At 44.5% G+C, this 16167-nt stretch overlaps 3 protein-coding genes across 3 annotated transcripts in view; 2 read left to right on the top strand and 1 right to left on the bottom strand.

Annotated features, from left to right (window-relative positions):
* cacna1ha (calcium channel, voltage-dependent, T type, alpha 1H subunit a) overlaps positions 1-4344 on the top strand; it is a 56457-nt gene extending 52113 nt beyond the window's left edge. Inside the window, exons 29-33 of the mRNA XM_031577115.2 lie at positions 334-455; positions 686-955; positions 2993-3161; positions 3461-3591; positions 3876-4344. Coding sequence (XP_031432975.1) covers positions 334-455; positions 686-955; positions 2993-3161; positions 3461-3591; positions 3876-4208 — 1025 coding nt within the window. The 3' untranslated portion in view covers positions 4209-4344. The remainder of the gene's footprint in view (positions 1-333; positions 456-685; positions 956-2992; positions 3162-3460; positions 3592-3875) is intronic.
* Positions 4345-9873: 5529 nt separating this feature from the next.
* Positions 9874-12309, top strand: ccdc97 (coiled-coil domain containing 97). Its single transcript, XM_031566089.2, has 4 exons — positions 9874-10824; positions 11018-11260; positions 11477-11597; positions 12026-12309. Exons 1-4 carry the CDS (start codon positions 10320-10322, stop codon positions 12156-12158), a joined length of 1002 nt encoding a protein of 333 aa, XP_031421949.1. The 5' UTR covers positions 9874-10319; the 3' UTR covers positions 12159-12309.
* A 1905-nt stretch (positions 12310-14214) lies between these two features.
* llgl1 (LLGL scribble cell polarity complex component 1) overlaps positions 14215-16167 on the bottom strand; it is a 38847-nt gene continuing 36894 nt past the window's right edge. Inside the window, exon 23 of the mRNA XM_031566094.2 lies at positions 14215-14669. The gene's annotated coding sequence lies outside the window, so the exon portion shown is untranslated. The remainder of the gene's footprint in view (positions 14670-16167) is intronic.

Genomic DNA, 16167 nt, shown 5'->3' with positions numbered 1-16167 from the left:
GTGGGTAGTTTCTTCTCATGAAGGCTTGGCATTATCAGTTGAAATGACAGGATTAAGATGCTGTTTTTGAAGGGCAGGCTAACTTTGATTAATCCCTTGAGCCACTACCCAGAACAGGAATCGATTCTAATCATCCTGCGTCTAATCACAAAGCATCCAGACCCACTCCAGTGTGTGCCTCTGTCTGTTGTGGAGAATCAAATGCTTGTTTTGTGGCATTTGATGCCCATCTCCTTAATGACCCAACATTTGCTGATGTGATGAGCATTCGTTCGACCGCAGCTGAATGACTAATTGTTTGACTAGCTGTCTCTTTATGGTGGTTTATTCTAGAATGCACGGATGACAACCCCTGCGAAGGCCTGAACAGATACGCCACATTTTCTAACTTCGGCATGGCCTTCCTGACTCTCTTCAGAGTGTCTACAGGAGACAATTGGAATGGTATAATGAAGGTAACCCCCACCCCCACCTACCCCTTCCGTCACCCCCTTGAAGACAACTCTGTGCTATGAACTTAATTTAATGAATTATTTAATTGACTAATTGATAATTGTAGTATATATTATTAGTCCATATATCATTCTATAGGTGGTGCACTCTGTTGGTAGAGACAGGGGGCAATACCAGTGCTTAGATTAGTAATGTCTTCACTGGTGTTCTTTGCTGTGTCTCCTCTGGGAAGGACACACTAAGGGAATGCAAGGCTGAGAAGAACGACTGTCTGAGCTACCTGCCCCTGGTGTCGCCCATCTACTTTGTGACGTTCGTGCTGATGGCCCAGTTTGTCCTGGTCAACGTGGTGGTGGCCGTCCTGATGAAACACCTGGAGGAGAGCAACTTGGAGGCCAAGATGGAGGCCAAGATGGACGAGCAGATCGAGCAGGAGATGGAGATGCAGAGGCGCCAGAGCCACGTCTCAGCCAGCTGGCCCACGCCTGACTCACCTGGACAGGTAACCCACCACTAATGCTGCCAGCACAGATGAAATAACATGAAATTTGGTGTGTATGTGCACGCGAAACTGGTCGGACCACCGTGTGGGACCAAAAATAATCCTTGTCTAATGTTGACTTTTGATACACATACTCTTCCATACAACATCTCCTCCAGTGATGGGATAGTTGCAACTTGCAAGTGTTCCCCATTTACCTGGCTGAACCTGTCCATATCAACTGCAATTTAGCTAACTCAAGAGTAATGCTAGACCATTAGCCAAGGACCTTTTTAGTGCCTTGCCGTTAATGACAAACACTTAGACATGAATAGAGTTCACAGCAGGCATAACTTGCACAATGTCATGGATATAAATGGCCAGTGCTTCCTAGCAGGGTTTGCAAATGGACACTCACGAAACACACAACAGTGTTACACACAGCTCACTTACACTGATATACACTGTGCTGACATAGAGAATGAATATGATGATAAGCATTAAAGAGTGCAGGCCAGATTGTACCTCTACTGGTTTCCTTCACTCTTGGTAATCAATATAGAGTCCTCACAATGTGGTGATGACGATCCAACCGTAATCTTAATGTGCCTTCACAAAGCACAATGCAGAACAGATGTATCCAGGTATGACCAGGTGTGTGTGTTTTGTTTTCCCAAAGTATTGAATAGATTTGAATCATACAGGCTGCCCATAATGCATTTAGAGCCAATGACGATATGCACAACGCAACATCAGGACAACATGGATCACATTCTCATGATGAATGCGTCTATCTACACTGATAGTTTAAAAGCAAATGTGGACATCTTCCAGGTACAAATCAAATTGTATTTCTAAATAGGGACCTAGACCAAGAAGGTTTTCACTCCAAATCAAAGGGAGCATCGTTTGGCCATCTTATAAGTCATGTAAAGACTAATAGCTGGCATCAGCCAGGTGTGTTGCGGCTAAGTAGGTCTGGAAGTCTGTAGCCACGCTAGTCCTCGGTGGGTAAGACTGGCCTCCTTGCCACACTCCCAGGAAGAAAAACACAAGCTTACAGATCCCCCTCTCCAAGGCTGCTCATGTGTCGCAGTATCAAACTACGAGGCCGGCGGAGTCAAAAAGTCTCTGAGGTGCTTTCGGGGGGGTTTGAAGTTTTAGGATTCAATTAGGTTTTAGAAGATAGTAGGAAGATGAAAGTATGGCGCAATTTATTCTAGCCTCGCAGTGTGCCCCGGTGCTGGATGCGCATGCATAAGGCCAGCTAAGTCCATCCCCGCAGAGCTGCACAATCATTAAAACAAGCCCCATGCGCTGACTGGAAATTAATTGAGGGTAGGGGTTTGTCGTGACACATAATACTGGCCATGTGCTTGCACAGTGGAGATAAACAAAGAAGGCCCCCCCAACACTGATATGTGATGGGTCCATGTTTGACTTGGCACATCTGGTAGTGGTGCGCATTAATAGACCTCGTATGTGACAGCACGGCGTCTCTCGTAAGTAGGACACAGATTACTGTGCCGTTTCCGGCGCTGGCTGTGTTTATTGGGAGCACTGCCGAGCTCACCGCAATCCAGACAAAGGAGAAATTGTGCTGAGTGTGTGTGTGTGCCTGTGTGTGTGTGTGTGTGTGTGTGTGTGTGTGTGTGTGTGAAGACAGTATCCACGGGGAGGCTGGGAGCGCTTGCTGCAGCGCTGCTCTGTGAATTAGGTCCTCTGGCAGCGAGGCTCGGCGCTTTGTCAGTTTTACTGAGCCAACGAATGAGTCTGCAGCATTGAACCCGTTTGTATCGGAGCGAGCGTGCGAGTGGGCGTGTGTGTGTCTCTGTGTGTGTCTTTGTGTGTGTGTCTGTGTGTGTGTGTCTCTCTCTCTCTCTCTCTTTATCTGTGCGTGTGTGTCTCTCTCCATCCTTCTGTGTGTGTTTGTGTGTGTCTCTCTCACTCTCTTTCTGTGTGTGTGCGCGTGTGTGTGCGTGTGTGCGTGTGTGTTTGTGTGAGGGTGCCTGGGGAATAAATGAGTAAACAGAACACTTCTTCCCCTTTGCCTTGCAGGATGAGGTGTTGCAAAGTGCAGAAGAGAATCCACAGTCTCCGCGGAAACTGTCTGTGGCCAGAATGCACTCCCTGACTAACGACAGCTACATGTTCCGCCCAGTTAGACCAGCCAGTGCTCCGTACCCAAGCCAGGATGATGGGCCTCGCCATGGCTACGTCCAGTCAGGTAGTCGTGTACACTTTCACAGAGGGGAATAGCACACTGAATACCTGCTGTATATGCTGGACAAAAAATGTAACTGCCTCTTCTGAATTCACTGAGCAGACATTTTTATCCAGCTTGTTTGCGGTAGCAAGCTGATACTTGTTTCATTCTACAGGCAGCAAAAAAAATGGCCTATTACAAGGAAATGCGAGATTTCCAATTTGAAAACAAACTCTTTGTAATGGAAATAAATGATAAATGATAAAAAAAATGGTGTGCAACCAGTGACTCTGTGTCTGTGCTCGTGCGTGTGCCTCCAGGCTCTGTTACGTCAGTGCACTCCCAGCCGTGTGAGGGCCACTCTCAGCTCCAGGTGCCGGGGGTCCCCCCTCTGACTCTGCCCAGGATCCCCCCACCCAAACCCTCCCCCTTCAAGTCTCTGCGCAGACAGGTACATGGACACCCACACGTCTTTTCCGTTCAGTCTTTAGTGTTTAGTTCTCTGTTTATCTTCTTCTATCATCTCGTCTTTGTTCTTCAGCTTGTAATTGCAGTGTTCTGTGTTTGTTTTCTGTATGGAGCTACCTCACAGCTAGACTTGTAGGTTGCTTGTTTACAACCATTTACAATCCCATTTGGAAGCTTTCACTCAATGTGATGTACAAAAAATGGTCCATACAATTATGTGCTTCCACTGAGGTGATGGACATGTTTTTTTTCTTTTTTCCTTGCTAGGAGGCCGTAAAGAACGACTCTATGACATGCAGAGCGGCGAGGCCAAAGGCAGCCTGGACAGACAGGGCTCCGCCGGGCCTTACGACCTCCCGGTGCCCCACGTCCCCAACTCCAGCAGCCCCCAGGCCTCGCCACTGCTGCCACCGCGCGACCGCTCGGGGCTGTACGGGCAGCCCGGCGACCCACGGCAGCAAGCGCCTAGCCTGGCCAGCAGCAGCAGCAACAGCAACAGCAGCCCCAGCGGCTCAATGTTTGACTCGACCGACCCCACGGACGAGGAGGTGCGTTACATCAACAGCACCGTTAAACTGTGGTCGGGGGGGGCGGCAGTAGCGGCGGCAGGGGGGGGCGAGGAGGCACGCAGCCACTCGCTCTCGCCCTACGCCGCCGCTGCGGACTCCTCCCTCCAGCTGGCCAAGAACTGTGGCAGCGCGACCAGCCTGGTGGCCCTCAGGGACAAGGACCTGAAGAGGTTCTTCAGCGTGGACACCAAAGGCTTCCTGGATAAGCCGTTGGCGTATGGCAGTGGCCGGGGACGACACGCGGCGCCACTCCATCGAGATTGGCCCCTCGATGGAGGACGCCGAGGATGCATTCGACCAGGCATTGGCGGAGATCCGGCACCCACCCATGCGCGGCAAGTCCCTCCACATTCCCAGGAAGAAGAAGATGAGTCCCCCTTGCATCTCAGTCGAGGCCCCTCAGGAGGGCGGCGCGAGCCCAGTTCCCCACGCGTCGAACGCGTTGAAGAGCAGCACGCTGTTGCGCCGAAGGACACCCTCGAACGAACAGGCGCAGCTGCAGCAGCAGCGGGACTCCCTGGACCTTCTGGAGCACCAGGTGCCCCCAAACCAGCCTCTCCTAAGCAAACAGGACATGCTCCAGGCTGCAGAGTACCAGGCCCTGCCGCAGATCACTTTTGACCAGACCGACCCCGACATGGACATGGACATGGGCGGCCTGACGAGCCCCCTGCTGGACACCGATCCACTTCCGCGCCCCTCTCCCTTTGACAGTCGACTCGAGGAGTCCACGGATTTTAGTTCTCCAAACAGGACAGCCCTGTGACGTAATATAAATAAATAAGAAAACGAGTGGGTGCCAGCCACATTTTTTTGTCTGACGTGAGTCACAATGCACATTCTTCGAGGAGAGGTCTGTGAATGGCACGACATTGACCCATCGGTTTCAGTAGCCAAAGTTCAAAAAACTTTGTTGCATTGTTTGTCCCAGGCGTGACATTGTTCATCCAAAGCCAGCCAGGAAAAGGCAGTCGCACTGCGTGTGGTCAGCTCTCGACCTGACCAGCCGAACGAGGCAAGGTGTTGGACATTGGTTATGCAATTTCAGGTTTCCGTCTGGAACTCTGACATTTATGTTAGTCCTGGGCTCAGTCACATTGATCTGAGCGCTGGATGCTTGTCGACATTCATTTACACTGTTTTCGTCTTGGGTCACGTTTGCCCACTGTTGTCATGGACCTGGCTACATCCTTTTTTTCCTGTAAAAGACAGAGTATACAAGAGGAACACAAGTAAGAGCTGTACACATTCAGTACTGTACGTCTTACAGTCTTATAGAAGAAATATTGTTTCAATGACAAAAATAGCTCTATTCATATCCACATATTTTTATAGAGATCTATAATGTTTTTGCACATATCGATTTGAATTTCAAGTTGGATGTTCTTTTTGTTGTCCTCCTGTGAATGTACATTTCTTTTTTAAGAAAGTCAAGAAGCAGTGGGATCGATTCCAGTCAATTTAGACCTACTGATATTGAAATACTTTTTATTTTTTTATTGGGAGGTGGGGGTAATGACAATGTCAGTGTAGATCCGACGAAAACCAAACTACAAACAATCTGTAGCCTGAGTGCAATATACTGTGTGTGTTTATGTTAGTCTGCCCTGTTAGGTTGCTCATGTTTTGCCACCATACCGCGCGCACACACACACACACACACACACACACACACACACAGGCACACATACACACACACACACACACACAGGCACACAGAGGCTCACACACACAAGCACACACACACACACACACATACACACCAACATATAAACACACACACACACACAGGCACACACACACAAACATATAAGCAACACACACACACACACACACACACACATTGGTTTGCGTGTCACAGACACAGCCCTTTGCCATATACTCAGGTTCATCTCAAAGTGGAATGAAAGACATCTGTGTCTCACTGTAGTCACTCTCATTATCTTATTTCCAAAGGAATTCTTGTGACTCATGCTAAACTCTCCTGCGGCATGCATGTGAAGGACAAACTAAAAACAAAAAAATAGTTGTGATACTTTGCAAGATTCTTTTTGTCCTCTTTCTCCTTATGATGTTTTATAACTTTGTACCCTGTAAAAAAAGACAGGAGAAGCTGTTGTATTTATTGCAAAAAGGATGATTGGTTAAAAATTGATTGAAGCTTTTGGTGACAAGCTGACTGTCACAAGTCTGTCCTATTAGACCTTTCAGGTTTGGATTGGTCTCTAGGTTTGTGTCTTTCCTCAGCTTCAAGCAAGTTGTTTTTTTTCCACCATTTTGGTGGAGTGTTGTATATTAGCTTGGGTGAATGAGAGAGGTGGACTTCATTTGTGTATAGCTTAACCATACGATTACTTTTGGTATTCATTTCCCTTCATGACTGCAGGGAAGTCACACCTTTTTAATCATTTCTCCAGAACTGAACCTCACCTCAGCTGTCAGTAGTGAGAACCCACGTCCCATTTGCTCATCACTCTATCAATCCAGTTTGCTAGTTCAAATAGTTGATGCAGCTCATGAATTGTAGTAATTTATTCATACCCTCAATTTTTGAATCCTCAAAAAAATGAAGTTTAAAAAAATGCATGCTCTATGAAAACTACAAAAAAAAAAAAAAAAAACAGCTGGAAGGTTTTTTTTTTTTTAGATCTTTTGATATTGCAATTTGCAAATGTTCTCATTTGTAGAATTGACTACCTAATTGCACTAGGCTGTTATGACTAGATATTCCTCTTTGTAGTACTGATGAAACCCACTTATTTATTGTCTAATACAATATTTTATGGTAATCAATATCTACAAAAGGGGGAGGCAGTCATTGAAAAAAACATGGTTGGTTCAACTGTGCTTGCTTTATGGGATACCTGATCTATCAGACGATTGAATCTTAGCAGCTTGAACTGAAAGTTTAATTCCCTTCACTTGTGACAATCCAACCGAAGAGGATGGTATCCTTTGGAAAATGAAGCACAGGGGAGCCCAACCAGGTTTTCGTGTTTTTTTTTTCTTTTCATAAGAGCAGGGATGGATTTTTAGGTGACAAATCGCCAGGGGGTTGGGAATATGGAAGTGTTTTAACTATCACTTTTGGGCTTCATGATACTACAGCTGTTTTTGGAGTCTGAGGCTTTTACCCTTGAGCAGCCTAGTGTCCTTAACCCTTGAATAAATAATCAAAGCATTTCCCTGAGCATTTTATGGAAGAAGACGTGTTCTTTTTCTTGTTGTCAAGCGAACTGTCTGCAATAATTTCATTTTGGAGAATACAGACCAGAGGATGCAGTACTGGGTGGTGTTTGAAAGGTTCTACAATGGTATTTTTTACATTGTATTGTCACTTTTATTGTTGTAATGATCAAATATTGACCTGAAAGATATACCCTGTCAACTGAAGAGAAATAATTTTATTGGAAAAAGTATCTGTGTCCATAGTCTTTCTTTCTCTTTCTATAAGTAAATATTTCCATGTTCTTACTGGCACATAGGCTACAACTGAATTTATAATACCTTGTCTAAATGTCTTAATGTTTGAGATGGCATGACTGGCAAAATAAGCAAATCATTTTACTGTCAATAGGCATAATTCAAATTTCCATTCCAATTTCAGGTGAGATATTAAAGTCGCTTTGGCACATTTTTCGAATCATCCATAACATTTTCAAACCAGTGGGTGCATTTCTTTGAAAACAATTTGTAAACAGCACTACACAATGCCATTACTCACTCAAAATTCTTAGTTTATGTCAATGAATGTGTCACTCCTACCAGGATGCAAAGTAAATCTGTCATTATTTGGAACCAAGACAGTCAAAATACTTACCAGTAGCCATTTTGTCTATATAAAATCATCCTGAGTGTGTATATTTTATTCGCAAATTTGTGTTTTTACTATCTATCTCTTTCACTTACACTAATTTATCATACCACATCATTACATGTCTTCAACTACCTGAATGTTAGGCTACTTTGTACTAAGTTGAATGCTGTTCATGTCACTGACAACAATTTCAACACAACAAGGCACAGATATTCTAGAAGAACATAGTAGAATGCAGAACATCAATCAAGAGGGAACTTCGCAATTGGAGACTAAATGACTGAATACAACAGACTGTACAGTAATCAGCATTCTTTTGAGGCCACCAAACCATTACCTGATGGTGTTGTTGTAGGGAAAGTTTACTTTGACCCCAATGACCACATATAATAATTTGTCAGTAAGATTTGGCGTGCTGTAAAACCCATTGGTGGAAATTTGACTGAACACATTGTTGTCTGATACACTGCCCATTACTGTATTTCCCCCATGCTAGCTTGGCACATCCGCTCTGGCTTGGTGGCCTATGACACTGTGCACACAATTCAATTAAATTCAATTACATTTTATATGTATAGCACCAAACCAATAAAATTGTCTCAAGGCGCTTACAGAGCCTAGGGCCTGAACTCCCTTAGAGCAAGCACAATGGCGACAGGGCAAGAAAAAACTCTCTGTTAACAGGAAGAAACAATCAAATCCTCAGCACATAAGGGGGGGGGGGGGGGGGGCATTGGAGCCGGCTGGTAGAGATAGAAAAATAAGGGAGGTGGGGGGCTTGTGTGGCAGAAGGGGAGAGAGGAGAAGGGGAGGGGGAGATCAGAAACATGGCAGATGAAATCCTACACGTATCAGGATGAGCATGCTAGCATACTTGTGGTAAATGTACACAATACATACAAAAGTAGCATGGTATATACATGATACATGCACATTTCATAGAGGATAAGGTGAAGAGAGAACATTCAAGTACTGTAGAATAGCTTCGTGGATACAGTGTGCTCGTAAGGTTACTATTCAGGGTACAAGGGTACCGGTAAGTAGAATAATGGAACATAAAAACTATTTCGATGGTGGCAATTATTTTTTATTGCAGGCAAATGCTAGCACAGAATACGGGGTAGATTAAGTGCATGACAGTGTGGTGGGGGTGGGTATGTGTAGGCCGAGGGTTTCTGTAAAAAGATCAGGTGGAGAGACTACAGCAGAATCCCACAGCGAAAATAGTCTAGAATAGGGGAAAAAATAGACAAAGTGGGTGGGTAGAGTTCGGCTACCAATACGCGTACATGTATTCAATGGCTATGGGGATGAGGAGGAGCAATGTTTCCACACCCATCAGCATTTGCGAGCAAAGGTCACGCTCATGAGAGAGAGACAATTTGGTTAGTAAACATCAATTTGATAAACAGATAAAGAGATACATTTAGGTAATTCCTAACTTTGAACTAATTGAATCAAGTATCATTGTGCATCAAGCCTCAAAGTGAACAGTCAAAGTTCAAATGAGAAGTAATTTAGCAGACATTCCAAAAGTCCTAAAATAATAATAATTGGTTTAAAAATGTTGATGACTTGCTCAACTGGCGTGGCCAGTATATTTTGTTTGTTTTATACAAATGAAAAAGCAGCCCAAATGCAAATGCAGCCATTAATTGAGCAATGCTGCCACTTGCTGGTAGCCTATAACACATCCTTTACTTTCCGCAAGGCAAAATAAGTCTGAAAGAAGCAGTATAATATCGGATTGAAGAATGAAAATGCATTTCTTCTATTTAGCAGATTCTACTTTAATGCCGTGTGCTGTGCCATGCACATTTCTACTTGGTTTGTCGGGGCGACCAGGTTCCAGTGGAACTAAAAGTCGTTGGGACTCAGACCTGGAGGGGACGTAAACAAGAACGTACCCAGCTGTAGGACCAAACGCACTTACTTCTTCCTGACGAACGCAAGCATCACCTGAAGACGTTCTCTCTCTGAGAGGTCCAGATGATGTTTTTAATCTGGGTAATTGAGTGGAAAAGAAATAGTAGACACAAAAAAAAACAGTAATGCGAGCTGCGTGGATAACCAGCAACGGTCTGTCTGAGGTTGAGTTCGTCTGCTAGTAGCCTGTAGCTGCAGTAGCATAAGGTTGTCGTTAGTTTGAAATATCAGTTTTCTACTTTGTGTGAAAAGAGTTTTGGCCTTTATGACATAAAGCTATGGTTATAGTTCAAATTGAGTCTAGAATTGAGTTGTGCAACTGCTATGTTATGATTCTCTACTAGACGCTCAGCTTGTCTTGCGAGTGAACTAGCTAACGTTATTAGTTGAACTGTAATTATGTGGGGAGAAATCGAACCGTCTTGCCCAAAGTCAAGTTCTTCAGCTGTTGAAAAAACTAGTAGTATCGAAGCTGGACTAGATCAAATTAACGCTTGCTCTCCCCCTTATTCAAATGGGCCGAGTAGAAGGAATGAAGGCTGTCCTTCTCCTGCCAAGGCACGGGAGCCTGCTAAGTGCGAACACCCAAGCTGTTTCAATGACATGATAGAGGCCGTAGCAGTAAGTGGCAGTCAAGTGAAAAGCCAGCAGGTGGATGATCCTGACCTCACACTGGAGGAGAGAAGGGAGATCTTGCTGGAGCAGTATGAAACCAAGCCTTTGGTTTTCCTGGAGCGCTATCAGGCACACCTGAAACCAGAACACCTGGACGCCTTCTCTCACGTCAGCTCCGACTTCAGGGCTCAATTCTGCTTCAAAGAGGTGCAGAGACGAGCAGGCAGTCAAACCAACAGGACCCGTGTTCGCAATCACCGCTATGCAGCTCTTAGGGCATTACAGAAAGGTAGGTAGGGGTCTGACATCCTCATTCCAACGTTTACATGTTCTCTTTTATGGCGCATATGTGGCAGAGAACACAGTTCAATTTTCAAAGATACATTTTTGATGTTAATTGCCACACACTGAGACTTGATTACGGACGCAGGACATGTCACTCATAAAGGTGTGTTTGTGCATTCATTCCTGCGTACTCACAGAGGGCCAATATTTTAGCGAGGAGCAGATGCGCATTCGGGAGCCCCTGCTGTATGAGCAGTACATCGGCCAATACCTGACTGAGGAGGAGATATTTCAGCGCTCCCAAGAGGCCATGCAGAGGGGCCCGGGAGGCCTGTCCGACCTGCTCATCGACTCCTATCAGGAGAGGGTCCTGCAGGGGCGTCTACAGGAACAGCTGGACGAGGAGGACTGTGCACAGGAGGAGGAGGAGGAAGAAGATGGTGAGGATGACAATCAGAGAACCGCTGGTGGAAATGTGTGTGTGTGTGTTGTGGCCTGTGTTTTAGTGAAGAGCAAAGGGGAAATTTCCTGTTATCCACCCTTGTGTGTAATTTATGTCTGAATATTTGTTGTGCAGCACAGAATGTTACAGCATAACAGCTACTTGAATGTGGCATATAGATCTAATCAAGCCACAACTGATTTGGTGTTGCCAGGACACGGCAGAGAGGGCGAGCAGGAGTGCAGCGCTCAGGAGAAGGTCCTGCTCAGGGAGGAGTTCCTCAGCCAGATGCACCAGCGCTTCCTGGACGGCAGAGACAAAGACTTCAACTACAGGCAAGCATTTGCTTCACTGATGCAGAATCAGTTTTAGGGGGTCGGGGTAGACTTCAACTACAGGCAAGCGTCTGCTTCACTGATGCAGAATCAGTTTTAGGGGGTCGGGGTAGACTTCAACTACAGGCAAGCGCCTGCTTCACTGATGCAGAATCAGTTTTAGGGGGTCGGGGTAGACTTCAACTACAGGCAAGCGTCTGCTTCACTGATGTAGAATCAGTTTTAGGGGGTCGGGGTAGACTTCAACTACAGGCAAGCGTCTGCTTCACTTATGCAAAATCAGTTTTAGGAGTCGGGGTAGAGGTCAAGGCGTATAAACGTTGACGTTCTGCACTGAACCTCCAGTTACTTATGCTTCACACAGTTAAGCATAAAATGATTAATTTCATACGATATCTCTCCGGTTTATTTTTCAAACCCATTTTTAGTGAGGTGGATGACAACCCAGATTATGACAACTTGGACATCGTGAGCCGTGATGCAGAGGAACGCTATTTTGATGAAGATGGGGATGAGGATGAGGAAGAGGAAGAGGATGAGACAGACATGATTCAACAATGAGCTGAAGTCCAGTTATCAAGTTCAAGTCTTTCATCGGCCTGTTCTGATCCTTAGTTTACACAAATATATATGGAAAAAGGCACATTGGCTTGTTTGTACAAATATGTGTATTGACTTTGTTTTTTTGCTATTAAAACTAAACAAGATACTGGTTCATCTGTGTTCTCTGAAGAACCAACAGAGTCTCATTAAATCCCAAGGTTGGAAGCTCAGATAGTTATTAGAAGTGCATACATGAGGCTTTCCATGGTTTTCAGTCATTCAGCAGGGTCTCAAGAAATTCAAGAAAACCTACTCATTGCCATGTGCATATGATGTGGTCATGTCGTACAGTTCTACAAATACCTTCAGTCAGATCCCATATTAATGTCTTGGCATGGTAAATAATGTCCAAGCCTGGGAAAATTGTGATAAGGGCTTGTCAATGGTCAACCAAACTGTAAATATGAATCTAGTCAAAAGTTTAATAGCTGTTGAAAAAGCCACAAAATACATTTATACAAATGACCATTGCGCAATGACTTACACATTTGTTTGAAACGCACATCAAACTTCCATATTAAGCTTCGTCTGCAGAGAACCCTCAGATACTGGTCATTTAAGGCCCTGACTCACAGCTTGGACATTACCACTGCTAACAAATGTTCCGCCGTAAGTCAGGCGTTTCAGCCTCAACCTTCCGAGAAATGGAAACAACTCTTCATGTTAACACCGAGATGAGTCGGGACAGATTTGGACACTCGGACACTTCAGTTACAGACATAAGACCACAAATCACAGCTGTACTGAATGACAAAAAAAAAATAGCCTGCAGGTTTAGAGAGAGTAAATACTTTATTAAACATTCAAGATTCTGTATTAGCATCACTAGGTCTCAAATTAAAACTCTAGAAAAAAAAAAAGAAACTAAATGGAATTTCACAGGAAAGATATGCCAGCTTACATGTGTAAATGTTAATTTTTATAAATCAATGCCAAAAATAAACATATACACAAAAAAAGACAAATGAAACAGTTACATTAGTGAGTTCCCTTTCAACATGTCATGTAATCTTAGATAAGAGAAATTATTAATTCTTTCATCTACCGGTTGTGATCACTTATGCTTGTACCTTGCTGAACAACATCCCCGTGATGGATGGGTATTTTTCCATTTAGTGGTCTGTTACATACACACCCCCCCCCAATCCTTCAAAACGGCATAAAATCATTTAAACACTTCCTTTTTGTTATCCTTGAAGAAACGTCGATGTGGAATAGTTGTATCAAAGAACAATAATAAAAAAGGTCAAAGATTGCCTATACAATGCACCTTTCATTTTGACTAGTCAAACTTTGACTGGGCCTAAACCATGTTCTCATGGGGCTTAACCTCCGTAACCACACTCATCTCAGGCAACCGACTTCTCTCCACAACACTGTGGAACTGGTACCTTCATATTCCCCTTCAAAACACACATCACCTTATAAAACCGTAGTGTTACAAATGTCTAGTTCCCTACATGCCAGTGATATATCTACAAAATATAAAATATCAATTTCATAAGCCATATAAAATAACGCTATAGCATATTGCATCATTCATGATTAGTTCCTTCATATGGTGTTAATTCTGTGACTTGAGGGAGGGAGGGAAGAAGTGGAAAGATGCGGACACAAGCATTACACCTCCGAATACACAGAGTACACCTTACAAAACACGGGAGCCATTATTCTCCTCAGTTATAAGCACCACTCTCACCTTCATCAACACATTTCACAGTTAAATGCCAGAATTATTTTACAATGGCAAAATGGTAATATGAAAACATAAAAAAAAAAAAAGTCAACCATTTTGATCAAACCCACAGGGTCCATAACCACAGCCCTCTGATGGCTGTCCGAATGGGTTCAGGCACCATCGCAGTTACCACAGAGACAAAAAAAAAAGAAAGAAAAATCATCCAAGAGCTGTCTTATCAAGATGGCTGAGGGTAAACATTTCGTACAGGCCATAGTTCATTTCCTTGTGAAAGCACAACATATGGAGAGGGGAGAGGTTTGGGGGGGGGGGGGGGGGGGATGGGTCGGTGGTTCGCCGCTACGCAGGAGGAAGGAATGTTCGAAAGAACAACCAAATTCTGAATGAGTGGTCAGTGCAGGCACCCTGACTAGTCGCCGTTACCTGGGCTTTTTAACCTTGTGCAATTATTGGTGCAATCCGTCATGTTTTCACCAGCTGTAACATAGTAGTGGTTTTTAGTCTTTTTTTTTTGCTGTAAGGTATGATGAGATGGGAGATGCTAGCTGCAGCGTGGCTGAGTGGAAGAAGGGTGGGTGGTGGACAGTGTTTTGGCACGAGGGAGGGTGCGACGTCCATCCTCATCCTCACGCCCCCCTTGTAGACACATATCTGGTGCAACTTCAGATTAGGAGTCTTTAGGGTTTTCTTTTATTTCTTTTTTTCAGGCAAGCTTCAATTCAGAATATTGCTGGACACTCCATTGGGGTCGGTCCCTCTCAAAAGCATCCCTACAAAACAAGGAGAGTCTTCATTAAATCTTAATTTGGGGCTTTTATAACACAGATTACATCATTGCAGGCGCCTGTCTGAAATTATACAAGACTCAAACTGACCTCAAAACCATGCTAATAAATGTACAGGTAATTACAACATCAGTCCACCAGGGGGCACCCATCAGAGGATTAGAAGCACAGTGAAACATAACTTCCATTAAGTTTAAGGTTTATCCAATGTTTAAATGTTTATACAGGCAGACACGCACACACACACACACCACACAAAGCCAGGGCTTTGTAAGAGATTAATGAAAGGCGTGGATAGGTAGGAGAGTGGCAGTGAAGGAAAGCAAGGTGAGGAGGAGTAACAGCAGACACAGATGCCCTCCTCTCACCCTGCACGCCGAGACTGGAATGCAGGCCTCGCTAGACGTCTGTTTGAAGTTATATCATCCACCTCTTCAAAGTTACAAGCAAAACAAAGACGACTAGTGTGTGTGCATGTGTAGGTGTGTGTGTGCGTAGGTGTGTGTGTGTGTGTATATACATGTGTGTGTCACATACTCATCTGCTGGAGGAGCCTAGATTATATGAGACATTGCAAAAATGCAATTTGAGGTGGCCAAAAAGACAGAAGAACTGCTTCCTTAAAAAATAAAAGAAAGAAAGAAAGAAAAGAAGTCTAGTAGATAGTGCCCTTCAGAATTCCCCATTGGGCTGGGTTAGGTTTCCCTGTTCCCTCTCAAAAAGCTGAACTGCTCCTCCACACAGGCTGCATCCACAGCTACACACACACCAGAAAGGAGATCTGACCCTCACAACACACCACCTTCCCACACACACACGAGACACACATTAATGCCAACATTTTCATATGAATCACAGCAGTTCCTCGGCTCAGAGGGAGTTTCCTGACCGAGTCATCACCACCCTCCTGAAATCTCACAGCCCAGCCCCCCCCCCCCCAACTCCATGTCTGCAGGCTTGCTCTACTGTGGGCACACACAGACACCCAGAATCTTAACTGCTACACACACATGGACACACAGCATCTTAACTGCTATGCACACACAGGGGCGTATCTAGCCCTATTTTGGGTGGGCTGGAGCCCCCCCAAAAGTTTCCTTAGCCCCCCCAAAAAAAAATATATATATATTTTTATTTTGACATCGTCAAATTCACACCTAACAACTGATTTAGTGAACGGTGATAACGTCTAGTAAACAGACTCGGAGCGACTGTCCGACCCAAGCTGATAAAAGCTGCCCTAATCATCTGCTGGATATAAAAGGTATAGCACATGGAGTTTAAAATAGTAAAAGAAACGAAATGGTTCAATAACGAGTTAATTACATATGTCGTGGCTCTCTTTTATCATGCCAGTTCAATGATCCTGTGGGTATGCTACCCTACTCAGTAGCTCCGCCAGATATAACTAGCTAGTGCCTACAATGTTAACCTACTCACTTGCGCTGCAAATCCCTACCATGCTACAGTATAATTAGCACCT

The sequence above is a fragment of the Clupea harengus genome, chromosome 1 (assembly GCF_900700415.2).
Source record: "Clupea harengus chromosome 1, Ch_v2.0.2, whole genome shotgun sequence".
NCBI classification, from domain to species: Eukaryota; Metazoa; Chordata; class Actinopteri; order Clupeiformes; family Clupeidae; genus Clupea; species Clupea harengus.
Note: the sequence above shows the minus strand (reverse complement) of the source record. Positions and strands in the feature narration are given on the sequence as shown.